Genomic DNA, 16,289 nt, shown 5'->3' on the forward strand with positions numbered 1-16,289 from the left:
CCTGACCTCAGGTAATCCACCCACCTCAGCCTCCCAGAGTGCTGGGATTACAGGCGTGAGCCACTGCGCCCAGCCTAAACTTATCCTTTAAAATTCAATTCAGCTCCACACTTACTTTGTGCTTTCGGGCAAATTATTCCAGCTCTCTTAAGTCTCTTTTATCTCATCTCTATTAACAAGTTGACAATAATGGCTCCTACCCCAGAGGCTGAGATAAATAATGTTAAAACTTACTACAATGCTTGGCACACAGTAGGTGCTCCATGGATGTCTGCTATTATTTTCTGCTTTTAATAGTAACACATAATTTACATTACTAGTTATTACTATATGCCAAGTTCTGTTCTGAGTGCAGCCAGATGAAGTTTAAGTGCCTTGCCCAAAGTCAGGCAGCTAGGCAGTGGCACTGGTGGACTATGAACCCAAGCACTGGGCTTTTAACCACCTCTCACTTGCATGATCCTCCAGTTGCCCTCTTAGAACTCCTCTGTGCCTTCTCAGAGACTTCAGCCTGAAATCCAACTTCTGACAATGTTTCTAGGGTTTGCCAGAATCCGCCTTTGCTAGCCTCCCTAGGATTATCTCTTGTGACCAGCACCTTCACTGACAGCTCCAGTATTTTTTTTTTTTTTTTTTTTTTTGAGATGGAGTCTCACTCTGTCACCCAGGCTGGAGTGCAATCGTGAGATCTCGGCTCACTGCAACTTTCACCTCCCAGGTTCAAGTGATTCTCCTGCCTCATTCGCCTGCCACTACGGCTGGCTAATTTTTGTATTTTTAGTAGACAGGGTTTCACCATGTTGGCCAGGCTGGTCTCGAACTCCTGACCTCAAGTGATCCTCCAGGCTCAGCCTCGGCCCCGGCCACGGCCTATAGTGCTGGGATTACAGGTGTGAGCCACCGCGCCCGGCTATCAGCTCCAGTCTTACCACGACTAGTGTTTTCACGTGCCCAGCCTCAAAGACTTCAACTCTTTGCTCCCTTACTGAGATACCCTTTCCTTCACCTTGCTTGCTCCCTTTGACTCTTCAAGAAACCTTTCTTGTGTCGGGTGCAGCGGCTCAAGCCTGCAGTCCAGCACTTCGGGAGGACGAGGCGGGCGGATCACTTAAGCCCAGGAGTTCGAAACCAGCCTAGCTAACACGGTGAAACCCCATTTCTACTGAAAATACAAAAATTAGCCGGGCTTGGTGGCGCGGGCCTGCAGTCCCGCAGGAGGCTGAGGTAGGAGAATCGCTTGAACCCGGGAGACAGAGGGTGCAGTGAGTAGAGATCGCGCAGCTGCACTCCAGCCTAGGCGACAGAGCGAGACTTCGTCTTAGAAAAATAAAACAAAACAAACAAAAACAAAACCTTTCTTGACAACCCAATGATCACTACCACTACGGCCGCCTTAGGACTCCCGCCCTCTGAGGTCCTACAGCACTTCACATTTCCCCCAACGCCGCACTGAGGGCTCTGCGTTGTGTACTCGTCTGTCACCAATCTGCGAGTTACAAAGCAGAAACTAACTTCTTTGGTTTAGCATTTAATAGGCACATAATCAACATTTACTGTTAAAATTAAAATTGGGCGCTGTCTCTATCTTTATTTGTGATCAGCCCTAACTGCACTGGCAATCTTTCCCGTTTTTACGTTTTCTGTTTTCCATTTGCATGTGCCTTGGCGTACCTAGGTCTCTGGCTCCTTTACAAAAGAAATCCGAAGTGCTCCGCAAGCACTGACAGCGAAAGCGAAAGACTCTCAAACGGACAAGATGTCAGCCACCTCTTCGCGCCTCTTAGTCCCACCCACTCAGGGCGGAGGTCTGCGTCATGTGACCCTCCCTTCCTGGCTCCGCCTCCTGCCGCAGTGCCTGACGGGAGGCGGAGCGGCGAACGAGGCCGTCGGCCATTTTGTGTCTGCTTCCTGTGGGACGCGGTCGTAGCCGTTGGGTCGGGAAAGTGAGGGATTTTTCGCCTCGTTTCTCCTGCTTCTTTTCTCCTCCCTTTTACTTTGTCGGTAGAACACAGTTATGGGTCGCAAGAAGAAGAAGCAGCTGAAGCCGTGGTGCTGGTATCCTTTGTCGGTTTGAAGTCGAGGTCGCGCTGGGGTGCCGGTTGGTGGGGCCTGGGACTGGGAGGCCTGGGTTTGGCCTATGGCGTGGAGCGTTTGTATTTAAGCGTCGGCGTGGGTGGCCTGGTGGCTGGGATTGGACTTGGGAAGGCTTCTAGGAAAATGGTGTTCCGAGGTCGAGAGGATCTTGCAGTTGTGGATCGTGTGACTGACTCAGGAGGATCTTGTTTGGTGCGAATTTTGGACTCTGGGAGGCGGCCTGGACCCCTCCGCCAAGGACAGTGTCCCCTAGGGACTATTCAGCCACATTCCGTTGTTTTGGTGACGATTCAACAAAGGGACTTTTCTTCGAGTGCGATAGGCTTATTAATTCCATGGAGGGTTGGGGAAGAGCTTCCCAGTCTGTCACCCACTTTTTCTGTTTTTATGTACTTTATGGGTGCTTTGTGTTTTTTCGAATTGGCGGTTTAGTAAAGACCCAAGTTAGTTAACCCTGGTTTCGAACCTTTTTTATTTTTTTCTTCTTGGGGCTGGAGGAGAACTAGCTTCCGTGTCTCACCCAGAGGCGCCTTAATCTGCAGGAAGCGTTCTCACAGGGTGGAGTTTCTATTACCCAACTTTGTAGGACTAAAAAATGACTATCTTATTAGGAAAACTCTTACTACAGTGTGGTATTATTTAATACTTTTTCCGGAAGCGTTAATATTCTTTACATTAAAATTGATTCTGTTTTGTACGTAAAGGCGGCTTGTTACAGTACTGCATTTATTTATGTAACAGCTTTAAAAATAGCTTAAATACGGTTACGAATTTTGTAATGTGATTTTAGGAAAATCTGAGTAGTAAGAATTCTGTTTTATTGATTTTATTCTGTGAATTTAAATACATTGCTTGGCAACAAATTCATTCGGAATTGGAAACAATTTTATGGATTGTTCATTCAAAATTATGTGATTATTGTTCACCATATAATCTTTGATTCTAAATATTGCTAAATTCCTAATCCAGTTATTGCTATCGTCTACATATCTAGTGAAGTAATTGTCTTGACAGAACCTTGAGGATTTCTTAACTGAACTCCTTCCTGTCCTCTGTGCATTTGTAAATGTTGAAATATTTGTAACAAAAGTTTCGCAGACATCTCTGTTGAACATAGGAATTTGACAAAGTATATTGCTGATGACTGATGTGTTTTTTGAGGTAGTGAAGAGAGATAGGCTTCTAGGAAATTGAAAATATTGAAATTACATGGCATGTGCAGTCCTTAATTGTGTAATAAATATCAGAAGCAGGGTTTCTATACAGTACCATTTTGGTTTTAGCTGTTCCTATATTGTAGTGTTATCCATGTGTTTTTATTACAGGCAGTGTCATCATTATGCTGTTTTTGTGCCTTAACAGTATTGATCAGGTATTGTAATAGAGATTTTGATGATGAGAAGATCCTTATACAGCACCAAAAAGCAAAGCATTTTAAATGCCATATATGTCACAAGAAATTGTATACAGGACCTGGCTTAGCTATTCATTGCATGCAGGTAAGGATTTTTCTTCTGTATTTATTGTCCGCTTGTGATTTGGAAACAACTTGAAGGAATAATCTTTATTTTTTTAAGCTTCGGTCTTGTCGCCCAGGCTGGGGTGCAGTGATGCAATCTCGGCTCGTTGCAACCTCCGCCTCCCCAGTTAAAGTGATTCTTCTGCCTCAGCCTCCCGAGTAGCTGGGACTACAGGCGCCCGCCACCATGCCTGGCTAATTTTTTGTATTTTTAGTACAGACTGGGGTTTCACCATGTTGACCAGGCTGGTCTTGAACTCCTGACCTCAGGTGATCTACCCACCTGGGCCTCCCGGAGTGCTGGGATTACAGGCATGAGCTACCGCGCCTGGCTGAAAGAATAATCATTTATTTCTCTGACAACCGTAATTTTTTTTGTTGTTGTTCTTCATTTACTTACTGCAGAAGATAAGATAGCTAGTCAGCCTTAAAAAAAAAAAATTGTTCGATAGCCATCAAGACAATAAACAAAACTGGGTTTTTATGTTTAAAGAGAGTTTATATTTGTATTTAGTTTGATAGTACCTTACTAGGGTAGATTGGTAACAGATTGAAATCACAAAATATTTCCTGAGTTCTTGGAGCAGAGAGCAAGGATCAGCGAGTTAGATTTTGTAGGTGGTCTGGCCATAAGGATTAATACTTAATTAACTGTCATTACTCACTGCCACTGAAGGATGTTATTATCTGTAGCTTGGGGCTAGGCTAATTTCAGCAGCTTATTTATTGAAATGGCAGCGTTGTATTCTTTGCTTCTAAGAGACGGCCTTGCTCTGTGGCCCAGGCTGGATTGCAGTGACATGGTTATGGCTCACTGCAGCCTCAAACTCCTGGGTTCTAGCCATCTTCCTGCCTCGTTCTCCCAAAGCCCTGGGATTGATTATAGGCATGAGCCATTGTGCCAGCCCAGAATTGTATTTCATTTAATAATTTCTAGGTTTCAACCAGGCACGGTGGCTCACGCCTGTAATCCCAGCACTTTGGGAGGCTGAGGTGGGCGTATCACAAGGTGAGGAGTTCAAGACCAATCTGACCAACATGATGAATACAAAAATTAGCCGGGTGTGGTGGGGTGTGCCTGTAATCCCAGCTACTGGGGAGTCTGAGGCAGGAGAATCATTTGAACCCTGGAGGTAGAGGTTGCAGTGAGCCGAGATGGCGCCACTGCATTCCAGCCTGGGCAACAGGGTGAGACTCCATCCCCAAAATAATAATAGTAATAATAACAATAATTTCTAGGTTTCTTAAGTTCTTTTAGAAAATAGAGCATTGTAACTTACAGTTTTTAAGATCTAGTAAGTACCTCCATGTCTCATTCAACGTTATTCTACTTTTGCTTAGTCCTAGAGCCGTCTATACTTTTGCTAAATTATACCTTAGAGAAATATGAGAAGATCAAATACCCAATCATTGGAAACTACTATTCGTGGGAGGTAGGGAGACATGGTTTCTCCGGGTTTAAAGATAAATTTATATAGATCCTTTTCACTCCATATACTTTAACAACAATTTAATACTCACTTTAAAATGTTGACCAGGTGCGGTGGCTCACGCCTGTAATACCAGCACTTTGGGAGGCTGAGGCGGATGGATCACCTGAGGTCAGGAGTTTGAGACCAACCTGGCCAACATGGTGAAACCCCATCTCTACTAAAAATAGAAAAAATTAGCTGGGCGTGGTGGCGGGCGCCTGTAGTCCTGGCTACCCAGGGGGCTGAAACAGGAGAATCACTTGAACCTGGAAAGTGGAGGTTGCAGTGAGCTGAGTTTGTGCCACTGCACTCCTCCAGCCTGGGTGACAGAGACTCCGTCTCAAAAGAAAAAAAAAAATATTAGAGAACCTACTACATGTTAGACCCACAGCTATTCACTGTTGCGGCCACTAGTTACATGCGGCTATTTGACATTCTATGAATAGCTAAATGTTCAGTTTCTTTGTCACGTAACTAACACGTATTGTATTGGATAATGTGGATAAGAACATTTTCTTTTGATTGATTGACAGGGTCTCACCCTGTTGCCCAGGCTGGAGCGCAGATCATAGCTCACTGCAGCTTTGAACTCCCTTACTCAAATGATCCTTCCACCTCAGCCTCCTGAGTACCTGGGACCACAGGTGTGTGCCACCATGCCCGGCTATTTTTAAAATTTTAGTTTATAGAGACAGGGTCTTACTATGTTGCCTAGGCTGGTCTCCAACTCCTGGGATCAAGCAATTCTCCCACCTCAGCCTCCCAAAGTGGTGGAATTACAGTTGTGAGCCACTGCGCCTGGCTGTTTTCTTTAATTCTGAATGAAATGGGGGTTTAAATAGAGATGTATGCTCTGTCTCAAAAAAATTAAGTAAATAAAGAGAGTTTTGCTCTGTTTTGTGCTCACTGCAACCTCCGCCTCCTGGGATTAAGTGATTCTCGTGCATCAGCTTCCTGAGTAGCTAGAATTACAGGCGTGTACCACTGTGCCTGTCTGAGTTTTGTAGTTTTAGTAGAGATGGAGTTTCGCCACGTTGGCCAGGCTGGTCTTGAACTCCTGGCTTCATGTGATCCTGTCTCGGCCTCCCAGAGTGCTGGGATTACAGATATAAGTCACTGCAGCTGGCCTCTGTTAGACGTGTTTTTTTTTTTTTTTTTTTTTTTTTTTGAGACGTAGTCTCTTTTGCCCAGGCTGGAGTGCAGTGGCGCGATCTTGGCTCACTGCAACCTCTGCTCCCCGGGTTCAAGTGATTCTCCTGCCTCAGCCTCCCGAGTAGCTGGGATTACAGGTGCCTACCATCGTGCCTGGCTAATTTTTTTTGTATTTTTAGTAGAGATGGGGTTTCAGCATCTTGGCCAGGCTGGTCTCCCTGATCCACCTTCCTTGGCCTCCCAAAGTGCTGGGATCACAGGCATGAGCCACGGCATCCAGCCTGTAAGACTTTTTTAAAAGGATTTTTCTGGCTGCAGGGTTGAAAGTAGAGTGCAGAATACAGTGAGACCAGTTTAGAAGACTTGGAATATTACAGACAAGAGGAGATGGTGACAGAGACCAGAGTTTGGTAGGTTAGGTATGGGGTATAAGAAAAACTGAGGAATTAAGGGTGATCTCAAGATGGTCTGGCTAGGTGCAGTGGCTCACGCCTGTAATCAGCACTTTGAGAGGCCGAGTTGGACTAATCACTTGATCCTAATAGTTCGAGACTAGCCTGGGCAATGTAATGAGACCCTATCTCTACAAAAAATGCAAAGCTGGGCATGGTGGCACGTGCCTGTGTCCCAGCTACTGAGGAGGCTGAGGCAGGAAGGATCGCTTGGGCTAGGGAGGACAAGACTGCAGTGAGCCGTGATAGCACTACTCAGCTTCAACTTGGGCTACAAGAGTGAGACCCTGTCTCAAAAATGTTTTATCTGAGCAGTGTGAAAAATGAGTTAGCATATATAGAAATGTGAAAAGCTACAGGAGTAATAGACTTAAGAATGAGAATAAGGGAGGCCTGTGTTAATTTTGAGTGTAGGTATGTTTGAGGTCTATTAAATATTCAGACGGAAAGGTTACCTAAGCAGTTTGTACAGGTCAGGAATTCACAGAAGTTAAAACAGGAGATAGAATTGTGGAAGCATATAATGTAAGAGTGGCTAGTTTAAGCCATGCTACTAGATTTCCTTTCTAGGGACTATAATGTGGATGGAAATTAGGTGCTCTCTGCTGTTGGCCACTTCCAACATTTGAAGGTCAGGAGATTACAAGGAATCATCCAAGGAGATTGAAAGGTAGGAAAACCAAGAATAGTGCCCTGGAAGTCAATGATGTGTTTCAAGGAGTGACTTATTTAACTGAGTCAAATGCTGGTGGTTGATTCAGTAAGAGGACTGAGACTGGGTTAATAAGGTCATTGGTGACTTGACAAAGTCATTGCTAAGAGTGGTGAGGGTGAAGTGTGATTACGGTGCTTTGAAGAGACAAAGGGAGAGGAAGCGGAGGCACTCTTAGGGAGTTGTACTATATGAAGAGCGGAGAAGTGGTGTGGAAGCTGCAAGGAGGTTAGTTGAGAAACTGTTAGTAACATTATTAATTGTCTAAGTGCCTTTATTTAGTCCTATATTTTCACAGCAACCTGTGACATAGGCCTGGCAGTTAAATCATACCAATTTTATAGATGATAAACCCTAAGTAAGACATGATTAGTAAGTTAGGTGGTTACCTGCAGTTTCTCATCAATGCTTGCCTCCTGTCTTTTCAACCAAGACCCTATGACTTTGCTTGACAAGGTCCCAAGAAATGTAATTCTGGCTGTACCATAATAGATAACACCTTTAAATTAGTAAATTGTTGCCCTCAGAAATGTAGTGAAGATTAGTGTGTATGTGAATGTAATTGTTTATAGAATGCCTGTTGCGTCATCTCTTTAAGAATAGCAAAATATTCCAAAAATCCTTAGGAAACAGGGCAATTAAGTCACTTGTTGAGCCGCTTTATCCATAAATATTTTAATTGCTATATGAGGAATAGCTTTTAACAATCAGATATTAAGATAATTTCTGAGTTTGGTTTGCATGCCCCAGTTTCAAATCTTTAAGTGAGATACATTGCTAAGAAGAAAATACTTACCTTTTTGTAGTTATTTTTCTGTTCATACATGAAAATGTTTTATGAGGAAAGAAAAAATGAATGTTATTTGGGCGAATATATCTAAGTCATTAGACTAAATCAGGGCTTCTCAAACTTGAGCATGCATTAGCATTTCCAGAAAGACTTGATAGTCTAGGCAAAATACTTTGATGTCTACTTCAGCAAAATGGCTTGCTGAAGAAACCAAGACTGGGAGGGATATTGGCGAAAGTTGTCCAGATCTGAAGATTAGAAACATTTATGTAGCAAAACAATATAGTGAGAAAAAAATATCCCAGATTTTCAGTGTGTTGCAAGAAACATGTTGAAGTGCCTCAGGGCCGGGCAGGGCATGGTGGCTCACCGCTGTAACCCCAGCACTTTAGGAGACTGAGGCGGGTGCATCCCTTAAGTTCAGGAGTTTGAGACCAGTGTGAGGAATATAACAAAACCCCATCGCCACAGAAAATACAGAAATTAGCCAGGCATGGCAGCGCACACACCTGTAGTCCCAATTACTTGGGAGGCTCAGGTGGGAGGATGGCTTGAGCTTGAGAGGCAGAGGCTGCAGTGAGCTGAGATAATGCCACTGTACTCCTGCCTGGGCGGCAGAGTGAGACCCTGTCTTAAAAAGTAAAATGCCTCACGTAACTCATTAGTTGCAAGTGATACTGATTGTAAATGTAACTTTTCTAGTTTGTAACCAGAGGCTTGTCTCAAGATCTGTACTTAGAAAATTTGCTATTGTAATTATTATTATTATTATTTTTGAGACAGAATCTCGCTCTCTTGCCCAGGCTACGGTGCCATGGTGCAGTCTCGGCTCACTGCAACCTCTGCCTCCCATGTGCAAGCGATTCTCCTGCCTCAGCCTCCTGAGTAGCTGGAATTACAGGTGCATGCCACCATGCCAGGCTAAGTTTTGTATTTTTAGTAGAGACAGGGTTTCACCATGTTGGTCAGGCTGGTCTCAAACTCCTGACCTCGTGATCCGCCTGCCTTGGCCTCCCAAAGTGCTGGGATTACAGGCCTGAGCCACTGCGCCCGGCTTTTTATTTTTTTATTTTTATTTTTGGAGACAGTCTCGCTGTTTCAGCCCAGGCTGGAGTGCTCACTGCAACCTCTGCCTCCCGTGTTCAAGTTATTCTCATGCCTCAGCCTGTCCAGTGGTTGGGATTACTGGTGTGCACCACCATGCCTAGCTTTTATTTTATTTTAATTTTTGAGGGACTCTTCCCTCTGTCATGCAGACTGGATTGCAGTGTTGCGATCTCTGCTCACTTCAAGCGATTCTCCCTCTTCAGCCTCCTGAATAGCTGGTATTATAGGCACCCCCCACCACGCCCGGCTAATTTTTGTATTTTTGGTAGGAACAGGGTTTTGCCATGTTGACCAGGCTGGCCTCAAACTCCTGACTCAGGTGAACCACCTGTCTCGGCCTCCCCAGTGCTGGGATTACAGGTGTGAGCCACCTCGCCTGGCTATATTGTAATTCTAATATGAGGCTGTTTCCTAATCTTTTCTTAATTCACATGTGAAACATCCCTGATTTGGATAGGACTACTAGTTACTGCTAATAATTGAAGTAATCAAGATTATATGATAAACTTGAAAGAATGTTTATTGAGTGTTTACTGTGTGTTAGACGTCTGGCTAAGTATTTTTTATATGTAGTATTTAATCCTAAAAACAACTCTAGAAGTTAGCTACTATATAGATGAAGTAAACTGAGGCTTAGAGGTCCACTGACATGCTTGATATTAGTCAGAGCTAGTGAATGGCAAAACTGGGAATTGACCCTACATGGCCTCACCATAGAACTTTTATTCTTTAACATTATACTAAGTAGTCTTTGATTAATTCGTAATTATTCTTAAAAGACTTTTATCTAATGGAAATTGTTGTTGTTAGGTACATAAAGAAACAATAGATGCCGTACCAAATGCAATACCTGGAAGAACAGACATAGAATTGGAAATATACGGTATGGAAGGTATTCCAGAAAAAGACATGGATGAAAGACGACGACTTCTTGAGCAGAAAACACAAGGTAAATATTGGGATAAATTTTTTTTTTTTTTTTTTTTTTTTTTTTTGAGACAGAGTCTTACTCTGTCCAGCCAAGGCTGGAGTACAGTGGTGTGATCTCGGCTCTCTGCATCTTCTGCCTCCGGGGTTTAAGTGATTCTTTTTTTTTTTTTTTTTTTTTTTTTTTTTGACGTGGAGTCTTGCTTTGTTGCCAGGCTGTAGTGCAGTGGCATGATCTCAGCTCACTGCACTGCAACCTGTGCCTCCCAGGTTCAGGTGATAGTCTTGCCTCGGCCTCCTGAGTAGCTGGGAATACAGGCATGCACCACCACGCCTGGCTAATTTTTGTGGTTTTAGTAGCTAATTTTTGTGGTTTTACCATGTTGGCCAGGCTGATCTTGAACTCCAGACCTTAAGTGGTGATCTGCCCACTTTGGCCTCCCAAAGTGTTGGGATTGCAGGCGCAAGCCATCGTGCCCAGCCTTAAGTGATAATTGTGCCTCAGCCACCTGAGTAGCTGGGATTACAGGTTTGTGCCACCACACCCAGCTGATTTTTGTTTACTTTTGTTTTTGAGACGGAGTCTCTGTTGCCCAGGCTGGAGTGCAGTGGTATGATCTCGGCTCACCACAACCTCCGCTTCCCAGGTTCAAGCAATTCTCCTGCCCCAGCCTCTGGAGTAGCTGGCATTAGAGGTGCGCACCACCACACCTGGCTAATTTTTGTATTTTTAGTAGAGAGGGGTTTCACCATGTTGGTCAGGCTGGTCTCGAACTCCTGACCTCGTGATCTGCTTCTTACCTAGTGATCTACCCGCCTCGGCCTCCCAAAGTGCTGGGATTACAGGTGTGAGCCACCTTGCCCGGCTTGTATTTTTTTTTTTTTTAATTAATTTATTTATTTTGAGACAGAGTCTAGCTGTTGGCCAGGCTGGAGTGCAGTGACATGATTTCAGTTCACTGCAACCTCAGCTTCACAGGCTGAAGTGATTCTCGTGCCTCAGCTGCTCAGCTGGGATTTCAGGCATGTACCACTATTCCCAGCTATTTTTTTTTTTTCCTCTGTGTTTTCAGTAGAGACAGTGTTTCACCATGTTGCCTAGGCTGTTCTCAAACTCTTGGCCTCAAGTGATCCACCCGCCTCAGCCTCCCAAAGTGCTGGGATTACAGACCTGAGTCACCACACTTGGCCTAGTTTTTTTTATATTTTTTAGTAGAAACGGAGTTTCACCATGTTGGTCAGATTGGTCTCAAACTCCTGACCTCAAGCAGTCTACCTGCCAAGGCCTCCCAAAGTGCTGGGATTATAGGTGTGAGCCACCATCTGTCTCCCCTTGTGATAATATTCTTTTTTCAGCCTCACTGAAGCCCAGAGTTACTATTTTCAATTATAAATGTAATGGTAGGTTAGTTGCAGTGGCTCACACCTGTCATCCCAGCACTATGGGCAGGCAGTGCAGGAAGGTTGCTTGAGCCCAGAAATTGGGAGACCAACCTGGGCAATAGAAAGTGACACGCTGTCTTTACAAAAAATTATAAAAATTAGCTGGGCGTGGTGGCACATGCCTGTAGTCTCAGCTGAGGTGGGAGTATGTCTTGAGCCCAGGGGGTTGAGGCTTCAGTGAGCTGTGAATTCTCCACTGCAGCCTGGGTAACAGAGTGAGATCCTATCTAGATAAATTAATTGATTAGTCACTTAATAGATAAGATAGATAAAATTGAATGGTAGATCTATCTATTTGGAATTTTAAATTTGAGCTCTGTTTTTGAAGACATGTACTTGATTGGTATATATGCAGTACCATTTGGATCATTCCATTTTCTTATATTATTTTTCATAATTGAATTCCAAATAGAATTAACAGGTGTTACGGCATATGAAAATGAAGGACCCCCTATAATTTCGATGCTTTAGGTGGCTGAGGCAGTAGGATCAATTGAGGCCAAAAGTTAGAGACCTCATCTTTACCATAAATAATAACAATAATAATTTTTTAAAAAGGCCCGGTGTTATGGCATGTGTCTGCAGTCCCAGCTACTTGGGGGACTGAGGCGGGAGCATCACTTCAGCCCAGGAGTTTGAGAGTGCAGTGAGCTGCAGTCATGCCATTGCTTTCCAGCCTGCGTCACAGAGCAAGACCCTACTAAAAATTTAAAAGAAAAAATACTGATTTAGGATAATTATTTTACCTTTTATGGGACAGGGAAAGAACGTTAACCTTGTTTAATATAGGGTGAAAACACATTTGAAGAACATAGAGCAATATTGAATTTTGGGGGAAGAAAAATCTCATGAACTAATTTTACCAATATAAGTATTTTTAAATATTGAATGTTGTAAGTAAACTTTCTTAGTTTTTACTCCATGGAAATAATTAAGATTTTTTTGTAACAGAAAGTCAAAAAAAGAAGCAACAAGATGATTCTGATGAATATGATGATGATGACTCTGCAGCCTCAACTTCATTTCAGCCACAGCCTGTTCAACCTCAACAAGGTTATATTCCCCCAATGGCACAGCCAGGACTGCCACCAGTACCAGGAGCACCAGGAATGCCTCCAGGTAGCATATAGGATTGCTTAAAATCTTACATTTTTAGGGCATTATTTATATTGTATCAAAGTATTACTTTCTTCCCCCTGACTCTTTAATATTTGTCATTATTTTGATTGAAATTCTTGCTTGTAGGCATACCTCCATTAATGCCAGGTGTTCCTCCTCTGATGCCAGGAATGCCACCAGTTATGCCAGGCATGCCACCTGGGTAAGAAAATTTTTTTATTTATCTTGTAGGCTTATGCCTAGTAATGATCTTTTTCAATTTGGATGTTATATGAATGAAATGTTAGTTTCCATTTTTTGCTTTAGAAGGAGGTATGGGCTATATAAATCTTGTCTAATAAAGGGATCAACCAATAAATTTAAGGAGTATAAATTTGCCTCTGAATAATAGATTTTTGGGTTTTAGGGTATATGTAAGCAACCATCTACTTCAATTGCATTTACTGTGATTAAAGTAGTTGGTTATTTATAGATTTGCGTTTCTGAGATTCAGAACTATCTGTGACACTTTGTAGCTGCGACAAGAAGCAGACAAACTCTGTAAATGATTTATTTGTCAAAGCATCAAAACTAAAATGAGTATGAGGTGCTTGTGCCCATCACTTTTACTTAAATATTGTTGGATGTGAGAGGTATACAATACACTTTCCCACTGTATTTTGAAAATCACAGTTAGATTTTGATTTTGTCATACATTTTCACAGATTGCATCATCAGAGAAAATACACCCAGTCATTTTGCGGTGAAAACATGTAAGCATCTCATTCATAATGTAATTCAGGAGGTATAATCATACTGTCATTTTTTTATGTGTGTGTTTAATGGTATCTATTCAGTTGACTTCAGAAATTTTCTAACCTTCCTCACTAAAACTTGAAAGCTAATTAACACAGGTCTCTTAAAGAAGGAAAATAAAACATCTTTTAGGAAATAGTAATAGACCCATATAAACATACTTCAAACGTGCAGTGATTTTTCTCCAAACTATTAAAAGTAATGGGACCTGATAATAAGAGTTAGTATTTAAGAAAGACTATATTCTGTGAAATGTGCTTTATTATCATAGGATATAATGGAATTTTCTAATCTATCAATAGAAGTTAATCTTCTGATAAAAATTTTAAATCAAGAACTGAATTTGCCCACAAAAAATTTAAAAATTTTGAAGAAAATTGACCAATTTGTCGTTTTTTAAGTGAATTGGACACTGATATTTGAAGGTGAGCTCTTTTAGGGGAAAAAAATGAATGGGTTGTGTTTTTAAGTCATGGTTTAGTGTTAGGTAGTTATTGTAAATATTAGGCCATCTGATTTTACTTTTGAGTGTCTTTAATTTTGGTGGTAGCATTTCCTTCCTCTAAAAATATATATATATGTGTGTGTGTGTGTGTGTATGTATTTGAGACAGGGTGTCTTACTCTGTCGCCCAGGCTACAGTGCAGTGGTGCAGTCACAGCTTACTGCAACCTTGACTTCCTGGGCTCAGGTGATCCTCCCACCTCAGCCCCCTGAGTATCTAGGACTACAGGCACACAGTACTGCACCCAGCTAATGTTTAAAATTTTTTTTTAAAAGATACTTTTTTTAAAAAAAATATGGTCTCACTTTTTGTCCAGCCTGGGTTTAAGCAGTCCTTGAGTGTTGGCCTCTCAAAAGTTCTGGGATTGCAGGCATGAGCTGCTGCACCTAGCCAAATAAAAAATCTCATTTCAAAGGGTACATTCATTCAATCTTTTCCTTTTCAAAATCTGACACAACTCTAAAATAGAGGTTTCTTCTTTTTATTTAATACTCTGTGTGGATATTTTACAAGTGGAAAAAGTGGTAATTTTGCTTTCCATTACACGTATTTTAGATGAGGTCTCTTATACATATTGAGAGTATATTTGTTCTCAATGACTTTAAATGTTTTGTCAGCATTTTTTTTTCTTTTATTGGTAAACCAAAGAGTTTGCTGGGTTTTAAACAATTTATTTTGATAGGATTGTTACAGTGTGTTGTGTGTTCTTTTAGCTTGATTCATATCAATATTAGAGGTCAGATTCAAGTCTATCTAGTGTTGTTTCAGGCTTTAGCCAGAATATTTTTTAATGGTTTATGCTGTTCATTAACTTACTGTTTCTTGAAATTTGCTTTCTAATAGAATGATGCCAATGGGTGGAATGATGCCACCTGGACCAGGAATACCACCTCTGATGCCTGGAATGCCACCAGGTATGATATGTTAGACAATTTCCTTTTAATATGATGTACAGGCTTTAATTCTAAGTTTTTTTAGACATCTGTGGGCATTGGTATAATGAAATTTAAAAATTTTCGTTAAATTGCAAGTTCTTGTGAGAAGTGTTATATGGGCCCTATTTACAAAAATGTATTTTAGTGGATATCTGAAGACCATGGCCCTTTCTTGAAGTTTGAAATAGATGATAGGTTTCAAAGCAGCCAAAGTGAGTCATGGCCTATGTGCTGAATCTCATGTATTTAATAGCGCTTGTATTTGTTGGGAATATTTTAGACAAGTAATAGAGAAATCCAACAAACTTTTTTTTTTTTTTTTTTTTTTTTTTTTTTTTTTTAGACAGAATCTCACTCTCACCCAGGCTGGAGCATGCTCTTGGTTCACTGCAACCTCTGCTTCCAGGGTTCAAGTGATTCTCTTGCCTCAGCTTCCCGAGTAGCTGGGAGTACAGGCACCCACTACCACACCTGGCTCATTTTTGTATTTTCGTAGAGACGGGGTTTCGCCATGTTGGCCAGGCTGGTCTCAAACTCCTGACCTCAGGTTATCCACCTGCCTTGGCCTCCCAAAGTGTTGGGACTACAGGTGTGAGCCACTGCGCCTGGCTCCAACAAACTGTATTAAACAGTGTAGGCATTTATTGTCTCAGTCAACAAAAAAGTGGTAGATCCAGTGGCTCAGTGATACTTACTAACTCATGCTTTTTTGACTTTGCTGATCTTAGCTTGTTTTCCTCAGAAATGTCATTTGGTTATAAGACAGCTCAGACAAGAAGCGGTGTCAGTAGTCGTGCACTCTCCATTTTCTTTTTTTCCTTTTTTTTTTTTTTTTTTTTTTTGAAACAGGGTGTTGTTCTGATACCTGGGCTGATGTGTCGTGGCACGATCATAGCTCACTGCAGCCAGATAGCCTCCCAAAATGCTGAGATTACAGGTGTGAGTGAGCCACAGCACCTGACCTCCTTTTTCTTCTATTTGGAAGCAAAGTAACTTTCCCAGAAGTGCCTTAGCTCCTTACATATTATGCTGTGAGGGAACCTGGGAAATTAAGTATATAGAATTTGGCCTATGAAGCAGGAAATACAGCACAAGGAAAGGGAGGGATTCAGTTGGCCAGCGAGGTACACCACACGAGGCTGTTTCTTTCTTTTTCTTTTCTTTTCTTTTTTTTTTTTTTTTTTTTTTTTTTAAGATGGAATCTTGCTCTGTCACCCAGGCTGGAGAGCAGTGGTGTGATCTCAGCTCACCACAACATCCGCCTCCT

The 16,289-nt window shown here is 42.1% G+C and overlaps 1 protein-coding gene across 11 annotated transcripts in view; it reads left to right on the forward strand.

Moving 5' to 3' along the window:
• Window positions 1-1,842: 1,842 nt before the first annotated feature.
• Window positions 1,843-16,289, forward strand: part of ZNF207 (zinc finger protein 207) — a 30,959-nt gene continuing 16,512 nt past the window's right edge. For 9 of the 11 annotated variants that reach the window (XR_012088779.1, XR_012088780.1, XR_005238556.2 and 6 more), the window contains exons 1-7: window positions 1,843-2,055; window positions 3,467-3,593; window positions 10,109-10,247; window positions 12,620-12,787; window positions 12,914-12,989; window positions 13,492-13,539; window positions 14,931-15,001. Coding sequence is in view for 6 of the 11 variants with exons in the window: in XM_008010988.3 (XP_008009179.1) it covers window positions 2,015-2,055; window positions 3,467-3,593; window positions 10,109-10,247; window positions 12,620-12,787; window positions 12,914-12,989; window positions 13,492-13,539; window positions 14,931-15,001 (670 nt within the window). In the remaining 5 variants the exon portion in view is untranslated. The remainder of the gene's footprint in view (window positions 2,056-3,466; window positions 3,594-10,108; window positions 10,248-12,619; window positions 12,788-12,913; window positions 12,990-13,491; window positions 13,540-14,930; window positions 15,002-16,289) is intronic. The other 2 variants (XM_008010990.3, XM_037992660.2) reach the window with 1 other exon arrangement.

This window comes from Chlorocebus sabaeus, chromosome 16 (genome assembly GCF_047675955.1).
Source record: "Chlorocebus sabaeus isolate Y175 chromosome 16, mChlSab1.0.hap1, whole genome shotgun sequence".
Taxonomy (NCBI): domain Eukaryota; kingdom Metazoa; phylum Chordata; class Mammalia; order Primates; family Cercopithecidae; genus Chlorocebus; species Chlorocebus sabaeus.